General features: G+C 44.0%; 1 protein-coding gene across 1 annotated transcript in view; it reads right to left on the minus strand.

Moving 5' to 3' along the window:
• Positions 1 to 4,540: 4,540 nt before the first annotated feature.
• Positions 4,541 to 18,353, minus strand: part of SERPINB5 (serpin peptidase inhibitor, clade B (ovalbumin), member 5) — a 28,702-nt gene continuing 14,889 nt past the window's right edge. The window contains exons 4-7 of the mRNA XM_015408532.1: positions 14,194 to 14,311; positions 10,703 to 10,845; positions 8,033 to 8,200; positions 4,541 to 6,106 (exon numbers count right to left, since the gene is read on the minus strand). Of these exons, the coding sequence (XP_015264018.1) occupies positions 5,714 to 6,106; positions 8,033 to 8,200; positions 10,703 to 10,845; positions 14,194 to 14,311 (822 nt within the window). The 3' untranslated portion in view covers positions 4,541 to 5,713. The remainder of the gene's footprint in view (positions 6,107 to 8,032; positions 8,201 to 10,702; positions 10,846 to 14,193; positions 14,312 to 18,353) is intronic.

An 18,353-nucleotide genomic window follows, 5' to 3' on the forward strand; every position in this document is an offset into this window, starting at 1 on the left:
GTGTTGAAATCTTTTCCAATGAAAAGGGATGCTGCAATCATCAAAACTGATGAATAAACTGTAGGAAGCAGTGCTCCAATTCCAGAATCAAGTCTATGGTTCTGCCTGAGTGTATAAATGTCAAACATCCCTTTATTCAAAATCCCTTTATTAAAGCTGCTGTTACACTTTTAGATTTCAGTATCAGTCCTGGATGAATCACAAACTGGAATTAAGATTGCCGGGAAAAACATCAACGGCCTCAGATATGCAGACGATACCACTCTAATGGCAGAAAGTGAAGAGGACCTAAAGAGCCTCTTGCTCAGAGTAAAAGAAGAAAGTGCAAAAGTTGACTTGAAACTCAACATCAAAAAAACTAAGATCATGGCATCCGGCCCCATCACTCCTTGGCAAATAGAAGGGGAAGTCATGGAAGCAGTGACAGAATTCACATTCATGGGATCCAAGATCACTGCAGATGGTGACTGCAGCCATAAAATTAAAAGACGCCTGCTCCTTGGGAGGAAAGCGATGGCGAACCTAGTCAGCATAATAAAAAGTAGAGACATCACCCTGCCAACAAAAGTCCGCATGGTCAAAGCAATGGTATTCCCAGTAGTAATGTATGGCTGCAAGAGTTGGACCATAAGGAAGGCTGAGCACCGAAGAATAGATGCTTTCAAATTACGGTGCTGGAGAAGACTCTTTTATTATTGTTGTTGTTGTTTTTGTTGTTAATTTCCAAGCACAAGAAACAATTACAGGTTTCATACATTAGGAGGAAATCATTACATTAAACGCTTTTTCTTTGATTATTACAGGCAGTCCAAACACATTGTTTTGGCGAGTCACAATCATCGAAACATTGATATTACTTTTACTGTGGGCTTGGAAAGATTATTACTCTATCTACCTTCTTCTTGAGGCTTTTCTCCCTCCATAGCTTTAAACACTGTCATTTCACTTGTCTTCTAATGTTTAAACTATTGTAAACCATTAAACTTAAACTAGTATATTGACACTTATCTATCTTAAGTTTTTCTGTTCTGCTTATTATTATCAGCTGTATATCTGTTCAGCTTACATCTAGTTTGTATATATAAACTACAAGCAAAGTGAATTGGTGCTCAAGTTACATTATATCTTATTTCTTGGAAACGTCCCCAAGAAAAGCTTCCTTCCTAGGAGTTTGTGTTCACTGAACGAGTCTCGGCCGTCTCCCACGGTTCTTCCTCCTGTGGAAGTGCTGCAGACTCTCCCATTGGGAGGGTTGGGGGAGGAATCCCTGGAAACCTAGCATCACCACCATTCTCGAAGTTCGTTATATACCTTTAAGTCTGTCGAAATACTTAAAGTTATGATAATTTCTCCAGCCTTGTTTCAAAGTCCTTTGTTGTTAGGGCTGCCAAGTGGGGGCGGGGGCGGGTAACCCCCCGCTTCGGAGGCCCGATTTCCGCTGCCGCGGAATCGGTCCCCAGGAGGAACTCTGCCCCCCCCCCCGAAGCACAGCGTGGCTGCATCACGAAGGTGACGTTTGGCGCGTGGCCCCGATTGTCAGAGAGAAAACTCTATGGTTTTCCCTCTGACGATCGGGGCCATGCCTTCAACATGATCGACGTCGCGCGTCACTTCTGGTGATGTGCTGCCGGCGCACGCGCGCAAAGCGCGCACAATAATCTTCAGACAGCTCCCAGAGCCCGGCGAGGCTCCCCCACCGGTAAGCAAAATAGACTTGGCAACCCTATTTGTTGTGTCTCTTTTTGTTTCTTCCTGCTTTAGTTTTTCATTCCTGTTGTGTCTCTTCTATTTCCTTTATTAGCTCTTCTTCATTCTTTATGTCATATACTGTTAGTATTTTTCCGCGAAAGTGCCCAAGTGGGAGTCACCTCTATCGCTGTTTCATTTTATTTAGCTGTTGCGCTATCAGACATAGTTTGCATCTGGCAGTCAGTATTTCAACTGGCAAGTTAGGAAACACTTGGACTGTAGTGTCTATTAGTTTCAGTCCTCCATTTATCCTTGCCGTATCCAAAAGGATTTTTTTTTAGTTTTAATATCTATGATTTCAGTGATTACATCCGGGATTAATGTCGGTGAGGTAGCACATGTCATGTTAAGCCTACAGGCATTTACTACAATTGTTCCTGGTAAGTGGGGGAGTCCCGACAGCCGTTGATTTAAAGCTGTAGTTATTTCTCTGTTCATTCCAAAGTTGGGCAAAACTCCTCTGAATTGTAATTTACGTTCTCTTACTTTAGTTTCTAATAACATTATCTTCGATTTTGCCCATTTCAAATGTTTTTAGTTCATTTAATTCCTGAGCTTTTCTTTTTGGTTTCGTCAAGAGCTGTATTTGCTGTACCTTCAGCTTCTTTAACTTTGTTTGTCAAATCATCTATTTTGTTAAATAGAGGTGTTATTATTTCTTTGATTTCTGTTTTTAAATCAGTTAGTATTTCTTGTATTTGCTTTTTTGTAATAGAGTTCTCTCTTTTGCTTTTCCCCACACATACCTCTTCGGTATCTTCCAGCTCCATTTCTAGAGTGGGGGGGTGAGGAGTCTCCCTCGGAGGATTCCAATTCCACTCTTGTGCCTTTAGAAGTTGTTTTTGGTTGTGCTTTTTTGTTTGTCCGTGCTCCTTTCAGTTTCCCCATATCTTGGGCTCAGTTTTAATGTTTTCCAGCTGTGGGAAGTTGATTTTCAATGAGTTTTTCAAGATAGTGGTGCAGAGGTTGCTCCAGGAGCGATCGTATGCTTTGCTGGTCACCACGCCCCTGTCCATGCTGGAGAAGACTCTTGAGAGTCCCTTGGACTGCAAGGAGATTAAATCAGTCAATCCTAAAAGAAATCAACCCTGACTGTTCTTTGGAAGGCCAGATATTGAAACTGAAGCTCAAATACTTTGGCCACCAAATGAGAAGGGAGCACTCCCTGGAGAAGACCCTGGTGCTGGGAAAGATTGAAGGTCAAAGAAGACGGGGACGGGAAAGGATGAGATGGTTAGGCAGTGTCATAGACGCAACCAACATGAAGTTGAGCCAACTTCAGAGGACGGCAGAAGACAGGAAGGCCTGGCATGATGAGGTCCATAGGTCACGAAGAATCAGACTCAACTGTGCGACTGAACAGCAACAACAGCTGATCTCAACAGATGCTGGAGGCTAGCATGGTCAGCCCTGGTTAGTATTTGGATAGGGGACCAGACTACCAAGGAATACCAGGGTCTCTACACAGTGGCAGGCAATGGCAAACCACCTCTGAATGTCTCGTGCCTTGAAAACCCCACGGGATTGTCATAAATCAGATGTGACTTGGCAGCAGAGAGAGAGAGAGAGAGAGCCTGCAGAGGTATCCTTTCAGAGTTCAGTGTAGGAGGCTCTCAGATATCAAGAGTCTTGGGAAAAATTAAAGGCCTGATCTTGGATACACCAAATTTCACAAAACAGAGCCTATATTGTGGTGTGTGGGACAGTTCTGGAAATTGTGCAATGTGCCTTTAAGAGATACTGTCTATTTTTCTGGCCTGGCCTAGTAGTTCCAGCTTAATGGTTGTGGTTAGCAGTAGGCTCCAGGCCTGGTTGTTCATAAGTAGCTGTTTCTCTTTCGTTACACTTGGTACCTCATCTTTTGGTCTCCAACAAAGTTAGCTGAGACCTCATGTTGCCTTTGTGTGAAGCCAGTACTTAACATATGCATATTATGTATGTAATAACTATAGCAATATTGTAGGGTTGCCAGCCTCCAGGTGGGGCCTGGAGATCTCCCGCTTTTTCAGTTCATCTCCAGCTGACAGAGACCAGCTCCCCTGGAGAAAATGGCTGCTTTGAAGGGGGGACTCTGTGGCATGGAACCATGCTGAGGCCCCTCCCCTCCCCAAACCCCACCCTCTCCTGGATCCACCCCCAAAGTATCCAGATATTTTCCATCCCAGACCTGGCAAACCTACAATATTGGCTTACCTCGCTTACCAATCACCCCTTTTTTTAGTAAAAGTAGCTTGTTTAGGACCCTGCGAAATATTCAGGGGTGAATATAAGAACATAAGAGATGCCAATGTTGGATCAGGCCAAAGGCCCATCCCGTCCAACACTCTGTATCACACAGTGGCCAGAAATACCAGCTGCCATCAGGAGGTCCACCAGTGGGGCCAGGACACTAGAAGCCCTCCCACTGTTGACCCCCCCCCCCAAGCACCAAGAAGACAGAGCATCACTTGCCTCAGAGTCCTTATCTATACCTTGTGGCTAATAGCCACTGATGGACCTCTGAATATGTTTTACTCAAGAGGAATTATGGGGCCTGCACAATTTTCTCTCTATAAGATTCCCCAAAACCGTCTCCTTTTTTGTGTTTATCCACTCCTGTTCACTGCTCCTTTAGTAAGTGTCATGCTCACTCTGAACAGACTTCCTGATGATGCCCTGTGGCCAATCGGATTTGGCTGTGTGATGTCACCAGCCCAAATCCGAGAGAGGGCAATGCTTCCTGCCCTCATTCTAAATAGGAAAGCATTTTTAGTCCAAGCCCAAATTTCAACATAAAAGAAGACATGTGGTTTTTGCAATGCTTTATTAGGAATGTCTATATGTGATCTGAATATCAAACAAACAGCAGGGAGACAGCAAACAAAAAAGAAAACTTTGTACAGTGCTACCATACGTAACTTGAATATGGATCAATTACACAATAATTACTAGCTTTTCATTTTTGAAAGAGTCTTTCCCATTATTGACAACAGCACTGAAGGGTCAAAACAGATGGGATACTGAGAGAGGTATGACCGGATCTTCTCAGTAGCCTTAGTTAGTCATTAAAACTGTGGCCCTCAAAAAATGTGTAAGGAAAAACTGCACAACTCACAATCCTTCCAGTACTTGAGGTTGCCATTGTGCATGAATCGACCAAAAATAGACAAAACAAATATCTGGATATCCAGTCACGAGTATGGAAGTGGTAAAATTTGTGCGTTGCCCTCTTACTACAAAATGGTGACCGCGCCTATCGGGAAGCTCATAGGAAGTGCCATAGTCCCCTTATGCATGGGTTGAGCCCAAAAATTAGAACCGAATGGAGCTAACAAAGGCTCTTGATTTAGAGGGAGGCCACATAGGGGAGGAAAGATAATTCAGTACCCAGGCTGTTGACTAAAATCACGCTCTCTCACATACACACAGCCTTGAGAGAGAGAACAAAGAAAAACAAAGCTAATAGGAGCACGGGGGGGGGACTTCCATTAGACAAAACCATAAGAAAGTGAGAGATTAAACCCCTACAGGCCTTCAACTCAGAATTTACCTTTACAAGATGCCAAATTATCTGTGATCTCCTCCTTGTTTAGTTTGATCCTACGTAAGATTTGTACAATTCCAGTAATGGTTCCAGTAACATACTGGTGTTCTAGCTACGTAGATTTTTAAAGATCTGTTGCAGTCATTTGGAGTTTTGTCCCCCAAATTCTAACAATTACCCTGGACGAGGGAGAAATTAGCTGCACTGTTTTAAAAGTCAAAATGCAAAACACAATTTCCATGCTGCCGAAGAAAACTACACATATCCACTTTGAATACCTAGTTCAAATAAGAGCGTCATATGAAATATGAAATCATATATCCTACTCGAACAATGAAACCTTTTAGGATTACCTTTCAGAATTTAATACTTGGTTTCAAAGGTTTATAGAAAAAGGGAAGTAATGTATATATATATTTATAAATCTGGATTTTATCGTGTTTAAGGAGAACAGAATCTGCCAGCAAAAACAATACTGCGCGTTTTGTTGTGCCTAAAGAAGAAGATAAATGGATGGTCAGCTCTAAATTCATCTTTGTGTTGTAGGATCCGGTATCCCGGCACATCTCGGGAGTCTGCCCCTTCTTCTACTACTTCCAGTGAGACTCTGTGGATAACCTTTGACAGAACCACCCCTTTGGTCTCCGACATTTCAGAGAAATCCGATGTATCCTCATCAAACATCTGGGTCATACCAAGGCTTTCTAAAACAGGCTTCAAATTGTACTCCCCACTGAGCTTGAACTTGGGCATAAACACATTCACTTTTGTGTTGGCCATCACACTGGGATTGGTCCATTGTAGCAGTTTCTCTGGACAGAACTCCTTCTCGAGCTGAAAATGTAAGACGATTAGAATATCAGTACAACTGGCCTTAAACTAGGCAAGACCTATAATGTTTTTTTGGACAATTTAGTGCAGTGCAGTTATCTAATACCCTAATCTTGTTTGTATACTTAGCTATGACTGTATACAACAGGAGTCCACAACTGTGTTGAGACTGTGGGCATTTTGGGAATTTTAAAAACTGTTTGCTGCCCTCCAGGGACTCAGTAAGCTCCTATTTTTCCTTCCTACAGGGGTAGCAAATACAGTGGGGTCAGCAAGCACCTGGCAAACCATTATTCATACTTGATGACTGCATAGATCACAAATTGGGCAGGCCTGATTGGCTGTGGTGCTATTACACCCTCTCCCCTCATCTACCAATACAATTCTATTTAAAGTTGTGGAGAGCCACTACTAAATTGCATTTTGTGATGTCTGTTGTCACCTGGTTGAAAAGAAACTTGTTATGACGTGAGCCGATGATGTAGCATTTTGCTGGTGTAGAACCACAAACGATATTACACCTTAGGGTTCTTATGAACATAACAACCAGATGCAAAGAGCCAAATAGATATGAATAAACGTGCTTACATCTAAACACAGTATTGTTAAGTATATCAAGCATCTGGATGCAGAACGTAACTCTTCCTCAATTGTGTCAAAGACATCTTCTAAATGGACAGAATGGCCATATCTAAATCTTACTTACTCTTCTTCGATTGTATCAAAGACATCTTCTAAATGGGCAGAATGACCATATCTAAATCTGGAATTCACTGTACTGGTTACCAGTTTGCTTATGATTTCAATTCAAGGTGCTCATCTTGACCCTTAATGTTCTAGATTCAGCACACCTGAAAGCCTACCTCTTGTCAGATCCCTGGAGAAATCAGTTCCCAACAACAGTCATTCAAAGGAATAAAAAGTTTATTGAGACACTGATAGGATCCAAGCTCTTAACATTTCTGTGTTAGATGTTAGAACTGGGGGAAAGCACGCAAAGCAACAATTATACTTAAATCAAGCAGGACCCTAATAGCCCGGGGCCAATCACACCTAACCTAAAGGCCCACCTAAATAATAGCCTATAGTTCCCAGGGGAAAGAGGACACCAGTCTGGACTGGGGCTCAAAGTTACATGTCTGGGCCGAGGAAGATAACAGCAAAGAGGCCAGAAACAAAAGTGTACATTCTTCTCACCCCACACGTCCCCATGGCAACCAAGCCCAAGAAAGGGGGGGCGAAGTTGACACTAGAGTTGCCAGGTCTGGGTTGGAAAATACCTGGAGACTTTGGGGTGGATCCGGGAGAGAACGGGGTTTGGGGAGGGGAGGGGAGGGGCCTCGGCATGGTACAATTCCATAGAGTCCCCCCTCCAAAGCAGGCATTTTTTCCAGGGGAGCTGGTCTCTATCAGCTGGAGATCAGTTGTAAAAGCAGGAGATCCCCAGATCCCACCTGAAGTCTGGCAACCCTAGTTGACACCCTGCCACTCTTTGGTGTCAGAGGGTATTTTTTATGGAAAGCGCACACGAGCCTCGGCTCAGACCATTTGAACCCACTTGGTCACTAATTTCTGACCAACAGGCATTATTGGTGGTGGTTTTCATTTCCCAGAACCTTTCAACAGCCTCTTCATCTATGACTTCTATTCTTTGGAATTAGCTGCCAGAAAAGAAAAGAAAAAAACCCTGAAAAGTTTATAAAGCTACTATTTTTCAGCTGTCCTTTAGCTGAAATTTTTTATTATACATCTCTCTCATCTGCTCTCTTTGTACTATATGTGTATTGTAACTTTTAATAGGTTTTCTAATTTTGGGGGGGGCCTGGCGAGATCTTGTCCATAGGGTCGCGAAGAGTTGGACTCGACTGTGCGACTGAACAACAACAAAAAAAGCAATTATTCATTAAATTAATTATTGGTGTTTTCTACCTGCTCCAAGCCAGTAGTATCATCCTCAATATCTTTAGGCAGTAAGATGAGCATACTTATGTGCTTGTTATGACAGGGGAGTTCCAGAATCTTGGTTTTTAAATCATTTATGTAACCAAGGCAAAACGTGGCTTCCAAGTTCATCATCTCCACAGGTTTGGTTTCAGTCTGTTAAGAACAAAGAATTTGCTTATTATTAATTACAAGTGGGAACCTGCAAGGATTTGCAGGAGGCATCTCATTTCCCCCTCCACCACTATTTCCTCTTGTCCTTTCCTGAAAACCTCTATAACCTCTCCCCTTTACCTGCTTCCTCCTCTCCTTTCCACCCAGCATCCAACCTACATTTATCTGTCTTCACCTAGGAAAATTCTGGCCCAGTTGTGTGGTTGTGGCCACTGGGCCAGGCCCACTTGCATAGGAGAGGACCCTCAAGGACTTGGGGGGGGACCTCACTTTCCCCTGTATCCCCTGCCTCACACTAGTTCCTCTTTCCCTCCTCCAGGCCACACCCCAATCCTCTCCCTTTTCCCTGCTTCCTTCTCTCCTTCTCAGCCATTCACCAGCCTACCTTTTATCTGCCTCCCATCTTCAGCTGTATTGTGTATTTACTTCTTTTATAGCCTGCCTTTCTCCTCAGTGGGGACCAAAGCAGCTTACATAATTTTCCTCTCCTCACAAAAATCCTGTGAAGTAGATTAGGCTGAAAGTATGTGACTAATCTAAAATCACCCAGTAAGCTTCCACGGGAAGATGAGGGTCTGGATCCTCCAGACCCTACTCTGAAGTTCTAACCAGTACATCACACTGGCTTTTGTGCGGTGCCTGCTGTTGAACAGTGGCGAACAGCTAGGTCTAGTTGAGATCTGCAGATCAGGTCCCATCAAGTCACCTAGTGGATGCTACCAGGCCATGGTTGCCAACCTCCCATTGGGATCGGGAGATATCCCAGAATAACAACTGACCTCCAGACAACAGGGATCAGTTCTCCTGGCAAAAACTACTGCTTTGGAGGGAGGGCTGTGACCTTATAGCCAACTGAGGCCCTTCTCTTCCCCAAACCCTGCCCTCTCCAGACTCCACCTCAAAATCTCCAGCAATTTCCCAACCTGGAGTTGGCAACTCTAGCAAGGCCTGGCCCTAAGGTGTCCTCCTTCAAATGCCAAAACAGCCCTGGAAAGAGCCCAGCCACCTCCCTTTTACTCAGAGAAACCCAGCGTAGAATGCTGGGGTTGCCTAGCAACAGCCACAGAGAGAATCTGTTTGTTAAAGCTCCAGGTGGTCATTTTATGGTTTAGGGGGTTTTTAACCCCTCCAATATATATATTTTTTATTTCAGATTTTTCTGCAAACCTGGGGCATTTTTCAGGTTTGTAGAAAGATCCATCATGCCCGTTCACAGCTCCAGTCAACAGATTTAAGTATCCTCAGATCTGGCAGGCTTGGCTATTAGTATACAGATTGTTAATGATTCCCCATCCAGCATATTTTACCTTTGTACTTCGAGAACATGTGTAAGGAGGAAGGGAAGCCTAAGAGAGCTTCCTGGGAAAATCTACCAACTAACTGTTATATCTTTGCATGTTAGGGTTGCGAGCCCCCAGGTCTGGGAGGGGGTTCCCCCACTTCTGGGGACTTCAATCCAGTCCCGTAAAAAGACTTTTAAAATGTCTTTTTACAAGTGGAGCCTGTACCCATAATCTCCCCCTCCCTCTTGCTGGATTTAAAGGGCTGTCTAGCTGGTCTAGGGAGCTGCAGTGGCTCAAGTGGTTAAGACGCTGAACTGCAGGCTGTGGTACGTCAGTAGTTCAGCAGTTCGAGACCCGGGTTGCCGCATGACGGAGTGAGCTCCCGTCTCTAGTTCCAGCTCCTGCCAGCCTAGCAGTTCGAAAGCAAGAAATTGCAAGTAGATAAATAGGTACCCCTTCGGTGGGAAGGGAACAGCATTCCGTGCGCCTTGGTGTTTAGTCATGCTGGCCACATGACCACGGAAACGTCTTCGGACAGCGCTGGCTCTTCGGCTTGGAAACGGAGATGAGCACCGCAACCCTAGAGTCGGACTCGACTGGCTTTCGAGCAAGGGAACCTTTACCTAGCTGATCAGCAGGCCATGTGGTCCCTGCTGACCAGCTGAAACCCTTTAAATCAGGGAAGAGGGGTGGCCGGGTGGGTGGTCACTCTTGGGGGGTGGGGCGTGGGAGCATCCCTGCCCACCCTCAGAACGCCCCTCAAATCCCCCTGCCAGAGCGAGGAGGGGACCTGGCAACCCTATTGAATATATATGTTGCAAGAAATACGGGAGCCAGCATGATGGAATGGTTAGAGAGCTGGACTAGGATCTGCAAGACCCAGGTCTGAATGTCCATTGACCTTCAGACAGTCAACCTCTCTCAGTGTAACCTGCCTGATAGGCTTGTCATGAGGATCAAACCAGGAGTGGAAACTGATGTTGTAAGTTACCTTAGATCCCCATTAGGGACCAAATCACTAAATAAATAAATATAAATAGCAGTAAGTAAGGCCTTCAGTATAATATTACATTTATGTTTTGACATCAAAGTGTGGTGAAACCTTAGGTCCATATTTTGACATTCTGTTCTGATCATCCATGGACGGCAAACGTTAGCAAATTGCATTGTTCTTAGTGGGAGGGCTTGTATCCTTTCGTACCTTGCTTATTCTAAAAGGACATTCCTTGATTTGCTCCTCGGGGAATTTCTTCATCCAGTTTGTGGTAAAATAGGCTGCATTTATCAGAAGGATCTTTGTCTGGTCATTGACGGTCCCCTCGACCAAAATGTTCTCCATTGTACCTGTAGACCGAATGGAAATAGAGCTTCATTGAAAGATTACCCCAGTTACAATAAATCGAAGAAAAGGACAAAGTTAAACTCTTCTAGAGAATTTCAGTTCAGGCAGGTATTTATTTATTAGTAAAAAAATAAATAATAAAAACAAACCTAATTAAGTACCCAGATAGTTTTACATTCGCTTTACCCTGGCTTGGATCTTGAGTATCCTTTCCATTGCAGAAGAGGGGGAGTGCAATTTTTGCTGATTCCCCCCCCTCACTGCATCCCCTCTCTGACACACACCCCCCGGTAATGTTCCTGGGGGTCCACTGATCCAAGTTAGGCACAATATTGGGGGGGACTGAAGACTACAGCTGAAGGAGGGAGGCAAAACAGTCATCATTTATGCCAAGCAGGTCCTCTTGTGCTCCGTAGGACCTGAGTCTATATTTCTTCCCAGCAATTGTTGCAATCGAGCATGAATAAATCAAATGTTCAGGCCCAGTAAACCTGTACAACAGCCGACAGAAATAATGAATTTGGGGTGTTGCATATCCCAAGGGAATCTTTAGTTTCTGGTGCTATTCGTACAAGTGGTCGTCATGTCAGAGAAACACAAACTTCCGCTTCCACTTCAGCTATTTGCCTAAGTGAGCACACACACATATATGTCTCCAGGGTGACGCATCTCATTACCTTCCCAGAAGAATGTTTTCTGTATGTTGTTTTCCTACAGTATGGTGGCACTGAACACCAGCACATCGTTTGTGTACTAAAGCTTCTGTACAAGTGCTGATAATTCTACTAGCTTAAAGTTATCATGAAGTTCAAACTAGACAAAGTACATAGATCTTCCCTGCATTTTTAAAGATGAATAGCTGTTTGCATGATCCCAGTTCAAATCAGGACTCCAGGACAAGATGAGAAATTACAAAATTATGCATGGGATAGAGAAGGTAGAGAAAGAAGTACTTTTCTCCCTTTCTCACAATGCAAGAACTCATGGGCACTCAATGAAATTAATGAGCAGTAAGCTTAGAACAGATGAAAGGAAGTACTTCTTCACCTAAAAGAGCAATTAACACATGGAATTCACTGCTGCAAGAAATGGTGGCGGCTACAAGCATAGACAGCTTCAAGAGGGGATAGGATACATTTATGGAGCAAAGGTCCATCAGTGGCTATCAGCCACAACATATAGATGGAACATTCTGTGTGGGGCAAGGATGCTCTGTATTCTTGGTGCTTGGGGGGCAACCATGGGAGGACTTCTGGAGTTCTGGCCCTGCTGGTGGACTTCCTGATGGCACCTGGGTTTTGGCCACTGTGTGACACAGAATATTGGACTTGATGGGCCATTGACCTGATCCAACATGGCCTTGATGTTGCCCGTTGCCAGCAAATTTACAGACTGCCAGCAAAAAAAAAAAATGCAAACAAGAAATCTCCTATCTTCCTCTTGAGAAAAATATCCAAGCTCACTATTGTAATACATATTAAGAGTCATGATATCACAGAATATTTTCAGCATCATCTTCCTAAATGAAGTAAAGAAATATACATCAGGCACTGATTCTACCTTAATTCTGATGTATCTGTTGGAGTGAGAGGCACAGCATGCCTGGACATTGGGGGGTGCTACATCCTTCTAGGTGTGTATAGGTGTTATTTCCTTGAAGGGGATGCCTCTCTTTGTCTTAACCTGGGAGCTGCCCCCTGACCCCTCCTCTCTCCCTTGCTTTGTCCTCTCATTACTTCACATCAACTGTGGTCAGATGGGCAGTTCGGCCCGATATAGTTGTGTTACCCTAACGGATTAAATGGGCTCGTTCACACATCCACATCTGGCAGCCGTTCCCCAGTCATACTCACCCCGTTGTATGATTTATTTATTTTTATTTACATGGGATTTATATACCGCCCATGACCCCTAATGGGTCTCAGAGTGGTTTACAGCGAACTACTACATAGTTAGTACCTAGCTAGGGCCACACTTCTCTTGGGGAGGGGATATCCTACCAGCACCCATGCGGCATAATCTTTCTTCCTCTCCGGCGGACTCGTTCTTTTTTCGGCAATCCGGATGGCTGGTGACCAAGTCCAAGCAGGCTCTTGATTTTTCTCCTTCGGAGCGCCGCTGCTTTTTCAGGTGCAGCTTCCGGCAAACGTCCTGTCGGCTCCCGCCGTGCTGCGTCCCACGTCACCGCGTCGCTCCGGCTCTGGCTCCACCTCCACTCAATCCGGCCGCTGCCTCCCTGGATCGCTCGACTCTCTCCGCCGCCAATTTTCTCTCGTCTCTCGCCACCGCCGCCTCTCTCATTTCTCTCTGCCGCCGCCGCCGACCGCACTCCTGGCACAGAGCCAGGAGGAGGGTGCCCCCTGCCACCTATGGCAGGTACCCATTCCTCTTGTTATTACTAGAGCCGCTGGGTTGGCGGGAGCTGGGACGGGGGACGGGGGCTCAACCCGGCCGCGGTGGGGATTCGAACAGCCATTGTGGCTGTTCACTATTGATGTTAACCGCAGGCGTCGTACTGCCTGCGCCACCGCTCCCAGTTGGATATGGAGCAAATAGCCACCAGAGACAATCAGGTGCTTACAGATCCCCATGCATTGATCCCGCATTTCTGAATGACTGAACGTCCCCCAGTGTGTGCTCAAACTGTTTTTAAGTGTGAACCTTTAGTTCCAGTTTTGCTGTATTTTTTTTAACATGGCAGCACATATGTGCATATGCACACATGAGCACCCAAGAAATGTTCTCCAAAAAAGTCAAAGTTGTTATTTTTGAAAAAATATAAGACCAGACCATGCGCTCAGTGGTTGACGCACAGCACTAATTTGAACAGTCAACCATGGAAAAAGAACGCGGTGAGGCCAAATTAGGGTGGGAGTCTGATCAAAAATCTCCATCACAAAATGCAATGGCGTAATTAGTGGCACGCCCAAACCATGCCAACGTGCCAGTCTGACCACAACCATGGTCTTCCCTGAGGTGCAAAAATACCTCAGGTGGTTAGTTGAAGCTGTGAATGTAACTGGCTAGCTTCATGATTGAATGGGGATCTGAACTCCGAGGTTCAAGTCATGCTTTCTAACTACTACACTGGGCAGTTCTATGTACAGGCAAAATAATATTTCAGTACAATACGGATATGTGTTTTCGCTATGGCAATTTGTGTGGTTGGAAGCATTTTATAGGTTATTTTAACTGGGAAGTTTAATTTGAAGTTGCTAGCTACTCTGAGCTCTCTGAGTATTGAAGATACAAGCCTTTCAAAATATATACATTTTTTTTTGAAAGTACAATCATGGAAGAATTCACTTTTTGACAACATTAAGCAGGTTGGTCGATTAAGATGCACTTGCCGTCAGTTAAGTCAGAAACAGATTTGTTGATTTGTATTCTGGTGTCCTCTGTTTTGTCTTTAAAATCGACTAGCTCCAATTCTGATGGGAAGGGTCTTTTGACAGAACTGGTAAATTCCTGAAAAACAGAAGGAGAAACATTAAGTTCTGGTGTATCCTGGGAAAATAAAATTCCAAACACAGTGCAGTAGCCCTCTAGGCTTCAAGCTTACAGAGGCAACCTTTAATGGGATTGATCTCATTTAAAGAAGCTAGATTTATATAGCAATTTTTCTTCCACCATAAATCAAAATTTCTTTTTCAACGATGAGGACCTTGGTTTAATAAAGGGGGGAGCGTATTGGGCTTTTTATGGATCTCTCTTGGATGTTTAAAAAAAAAACTTTTATGGCAGGAGCAAAATGGTTGTGTGATTCTAACCTACAAGGAACCAACAGTAGAATATATCTCTTTATTCAAGCACATCTTTGAATGGGAACATCAAATCATAGCTGTGGCTCTTCCACACCCTCATTTTTGTAGATTATGTGTTCCTTTTGCTTCGGTTTTCTTTTTCTTTCCTGCATGTGTTGTGCTCCCTCTACTGGTCAATTCGATATTACATCGTTGTATGTCCGACACTTGAAATCTTTAGGGAAATATGCCAGGCATTCATAGATATAGTATCAAATTGACCCCTAGAGGAAATAAAACACATGTAGAAAAGGAAAAAAAAACATCAATAGGGATACACAAGTGATGAAAACGAGAGTGCAGAAGAGCCCCTAGAAGTCCTCCCAGCCAGCTTCTTTTATTGTTAGTGGCAGCCTGGCAAACCACTGACAAGGCTCCTCTCACTAGGGTTGCCAGGTCTGGGTTGGAAAATACCTGGAGACTTTGGGGGGTGGATCCAGGAGAGGGCAGCCATTTTCTCCAGGGGAGCTGATCTCTGTCAGCTGGAGATCAGTTGTAAAAGTGGGAGATCTCCAGGTCTCACCTGGAGGCTGGTAAGCCTACCTCTCACTGATCACTTGTGAACCAGCTAATGGCTGGAATATCTGCACAACTTGCAACCCCCGAGATGAATGCAGCCCACCAGTCATATCTGAAGCTTGACAAATCCTATTATATCTCATGTGTTTGTGGCCTGCCAGAGACTGTAAAAAAACATAGCATCTCTAATAGGATTATTACAGCCTGCAGTAATAGGATTATTACAGCCTACAGTAGATCCCATTGGGATAATAGGATTATTACAGCCTACAGTAGATCCCATTGGGAGGCTCAATATCTCAATATGCTGTGTATGATATCAAAAAATCGAGTATGTCATTGCACCGTCTCCTTTGAACTTCATTGTCCATTTTCACTTGTCATGGGTCTCTCTCTCTCTCTCTCTCTCTCACACACACACACACACACACACACACACACACACAAACCTCCAGTCCAGAGAACAATACCCAATTCATAATCCTTCCATGATAGGAGAAAATAGCACAATGGTACCAGTTGTATCAAAAAGGTGAAATCTGGGCAATATGCCATATATTCAATTCCTGTGGTCTCTAGACCTTCAAAAATTGTGATCTGTTAAACTAACTGCAATCCCCCCAGTCATGAATTGTGGCATATCATGAGTATGAAAAACTCCTTAATTCAGCAGTCCCAAGCAGTAACTTTCTGAGTGCTAATGCTGGAGATAGCCATAAAATAAGGAGGCGTTGGCCTGTACTTTCTGTTTGTAGGCCTCCTAGGAAAATCTGGTTGGCTACTGTGTGAACCAGGAAGGATGCCGGACTAGATGGGATGCTGGTCTGAACTAGCATAGCTGTTCTTAGGTTTTTTTATATTCAGGCAGACAGCTAAAGCTGAAAATTCAGTGAGACACTGAGGCTGCTGTAATTCGTAGGTGGCCAGAATGAAGGCTGGTGGTCCACCTATTGTGCAGGTCTGGTATGAACCTCGTGGTCATAATTATATCAACGTCATAAGGATTACACCAGACCTACACAACTTCATACAAAATTATATCCTCAATTTCACAAGGATTACACCAGACCTGTATGACTTCATATATAATCATATCCTCATGCATCTTCCATGCACACAGAATGTGATTAATATTCTTCAGCGCTAAAGAATTTCAGTAGGAATATTCATTTATCAACTGGCACGGATTGTTTTTATGGAAATCTGAAGTCTGATATAAATTAAATATGAAATACAGTGCTAAAATATACAGGGTGCACTCTGATTAATGTTTGGTGGGGCCAGGCTTTGTCCTGTAGTGTTTAATTAAAGATGCTTCGTTGAACATGTTCATAAGACACTTATAAAAGACACAAACAGTCATATGGAATAGAAATGAAGAGGCTGAGATACTGCTGCGTGAGCTTTCCAGACCTTTCTACATTGTCACACCACATCATATAGATTATAAATATAATTTTGCGTTCTTTTGATTATACATGGACAGTGAAATGTCTGTGATCCACAAAGCCATAGTTGATGTTTTTCAATTTAAGATGACTGTTTCGATCTAGACATTCTTTTTCACAGAAGCAGAATCATATGATAGCAGGGAAAGCTATTGGCGTGTGCCAATCCTCAGCATTAATTTCTATTGAAAATTGTCTGATTATGCCTTGAATCCCACTGATTTCCATAAACGCAGGGCTATTCTTGGGCAGGAACGCACAGGAACGGAGTTCCGGCTGGCTCCCGAGTTGGCCATGCCCAGCAGGAACTCATTAGCATAATAGGCCACACCCAACATCAGAAACTCATTAGGATTGGCTACATTAGGGGTGTGTGGCCTAATATGCAAAGGAGTTCCTGCTACAAAAAAGCCCTGGGTTTTCTTCAACAAACAAGGTAAACAGAATAAGAAGCAAAAGGTGGGTGTGGCTGGATGAGCACACTTCTGGTAACATGGGGGTGTGGCCTAATATGTGCTGTCAGGGGTGTGGCCTAATATGCTAATGAGTTTCTCCTGTTGGGTGTGGCCTATTATGCTAATGAGTTCCTGCAGGGCTTTTTCTACAAAAAGAGCCCTGCATAAGCGAATCCATAATCATTCAAACCAAGTACTTTACTCCGATTTCTGTTGGACTGTGGAATGCATAAACCCTTTTAATCAGTAAAGGGACACTGTCATGTGTGCAGCCACAACAAGAACTTCAAGAACCTTATGTGAGTAGATACAAATCCTTGAAATAAACTCACAATACAAATAACCCCCTCCTACCCTTATATAGTCTCACTGATGATGGTTAAGATTTGAGGAAAGTGGACAGTTATGCTTCGATCAGAGTTCATATCTATTGATAGTTTATCTGCAGACCTTTTCAGACATTGCCTTCAGGGGTATCCAACTGTGTGTGCTGGGTGTTAGTGCTCTCTAAAACCCTCCTGGTACATGGCAGTCGCCATTTGTACTGAAACAGTCACTCACTGCATGTATTGTCCTGGCATTTGTACGTACATAATTTGCACTGTAATCTTTACAACAGCCTGGGAAGGTAGGCCAGTATTGTTACTGAAAATAGGAGGTTAAGGCTGAGACAGAAAGGCTTGCCTGAAGCCAGTTGATGGCAGAGGCTGCGAATAAGCAATTTTTGTCTGAGGCCACCTACTGAGTTGATGACAAAGGCTAGGACCGAGCAGCATGTTTGCAGGGCTGGCCTCAGCTTATTTTGCACCCTAGGCGAGGATCCCTTCTGGCGCCACCACCACCCCCATGCACCCACCAATTTTCAAAAATAAATGCATTTTAGGAAGAATGAAAAACACAAATAATCAAGAAACTCCCAGACTACGGGGCCAGGTGCAGCTTGGTGCCCCTAAGGGCCAGGCCACTCTAGGCGATCGCCTAGTTTGCCTAGTGAGTGAGCCAGCCCTGCATGTTTGAAGCCACCTAGTGAGTTCCTGGCAGAAGTCCGGAAAGAGCAGCTTGTCTGAGGTCATCTAGTGAGTCAATGGCGAATAGGAGATCTGAGAACTGTAGACCTCCTAGATCGCAGTCCATTCTCTTAGCCACTTGTGCTGTACCATCTCTAAATTATTTGCCTTCATTATGCTTAAATCATATTAGGGGAGAGATGAATAGTAATAACATACTACTTGCTTTCAGATGTGGGTAGGAAGTGAATGTTGACAGAAAATCTGTAATCTTTTGA

This window comes from Gekko japonicus, unplaced genomic scaffold (assembly GCF_001447785.1).
Source record: "Gekko japonicus isolate JY-2015 unplaced genomic scaffold, Gekko_japonicus_V1.1 scaffold1186, whole genome shotgun sequence".
Taxonomy (NCBI): Eukaryota; Metazoa; Chordata; class Lepidosauria; order Squamata; family Gekkonidae; genus Gekko; species Gekko japonicus.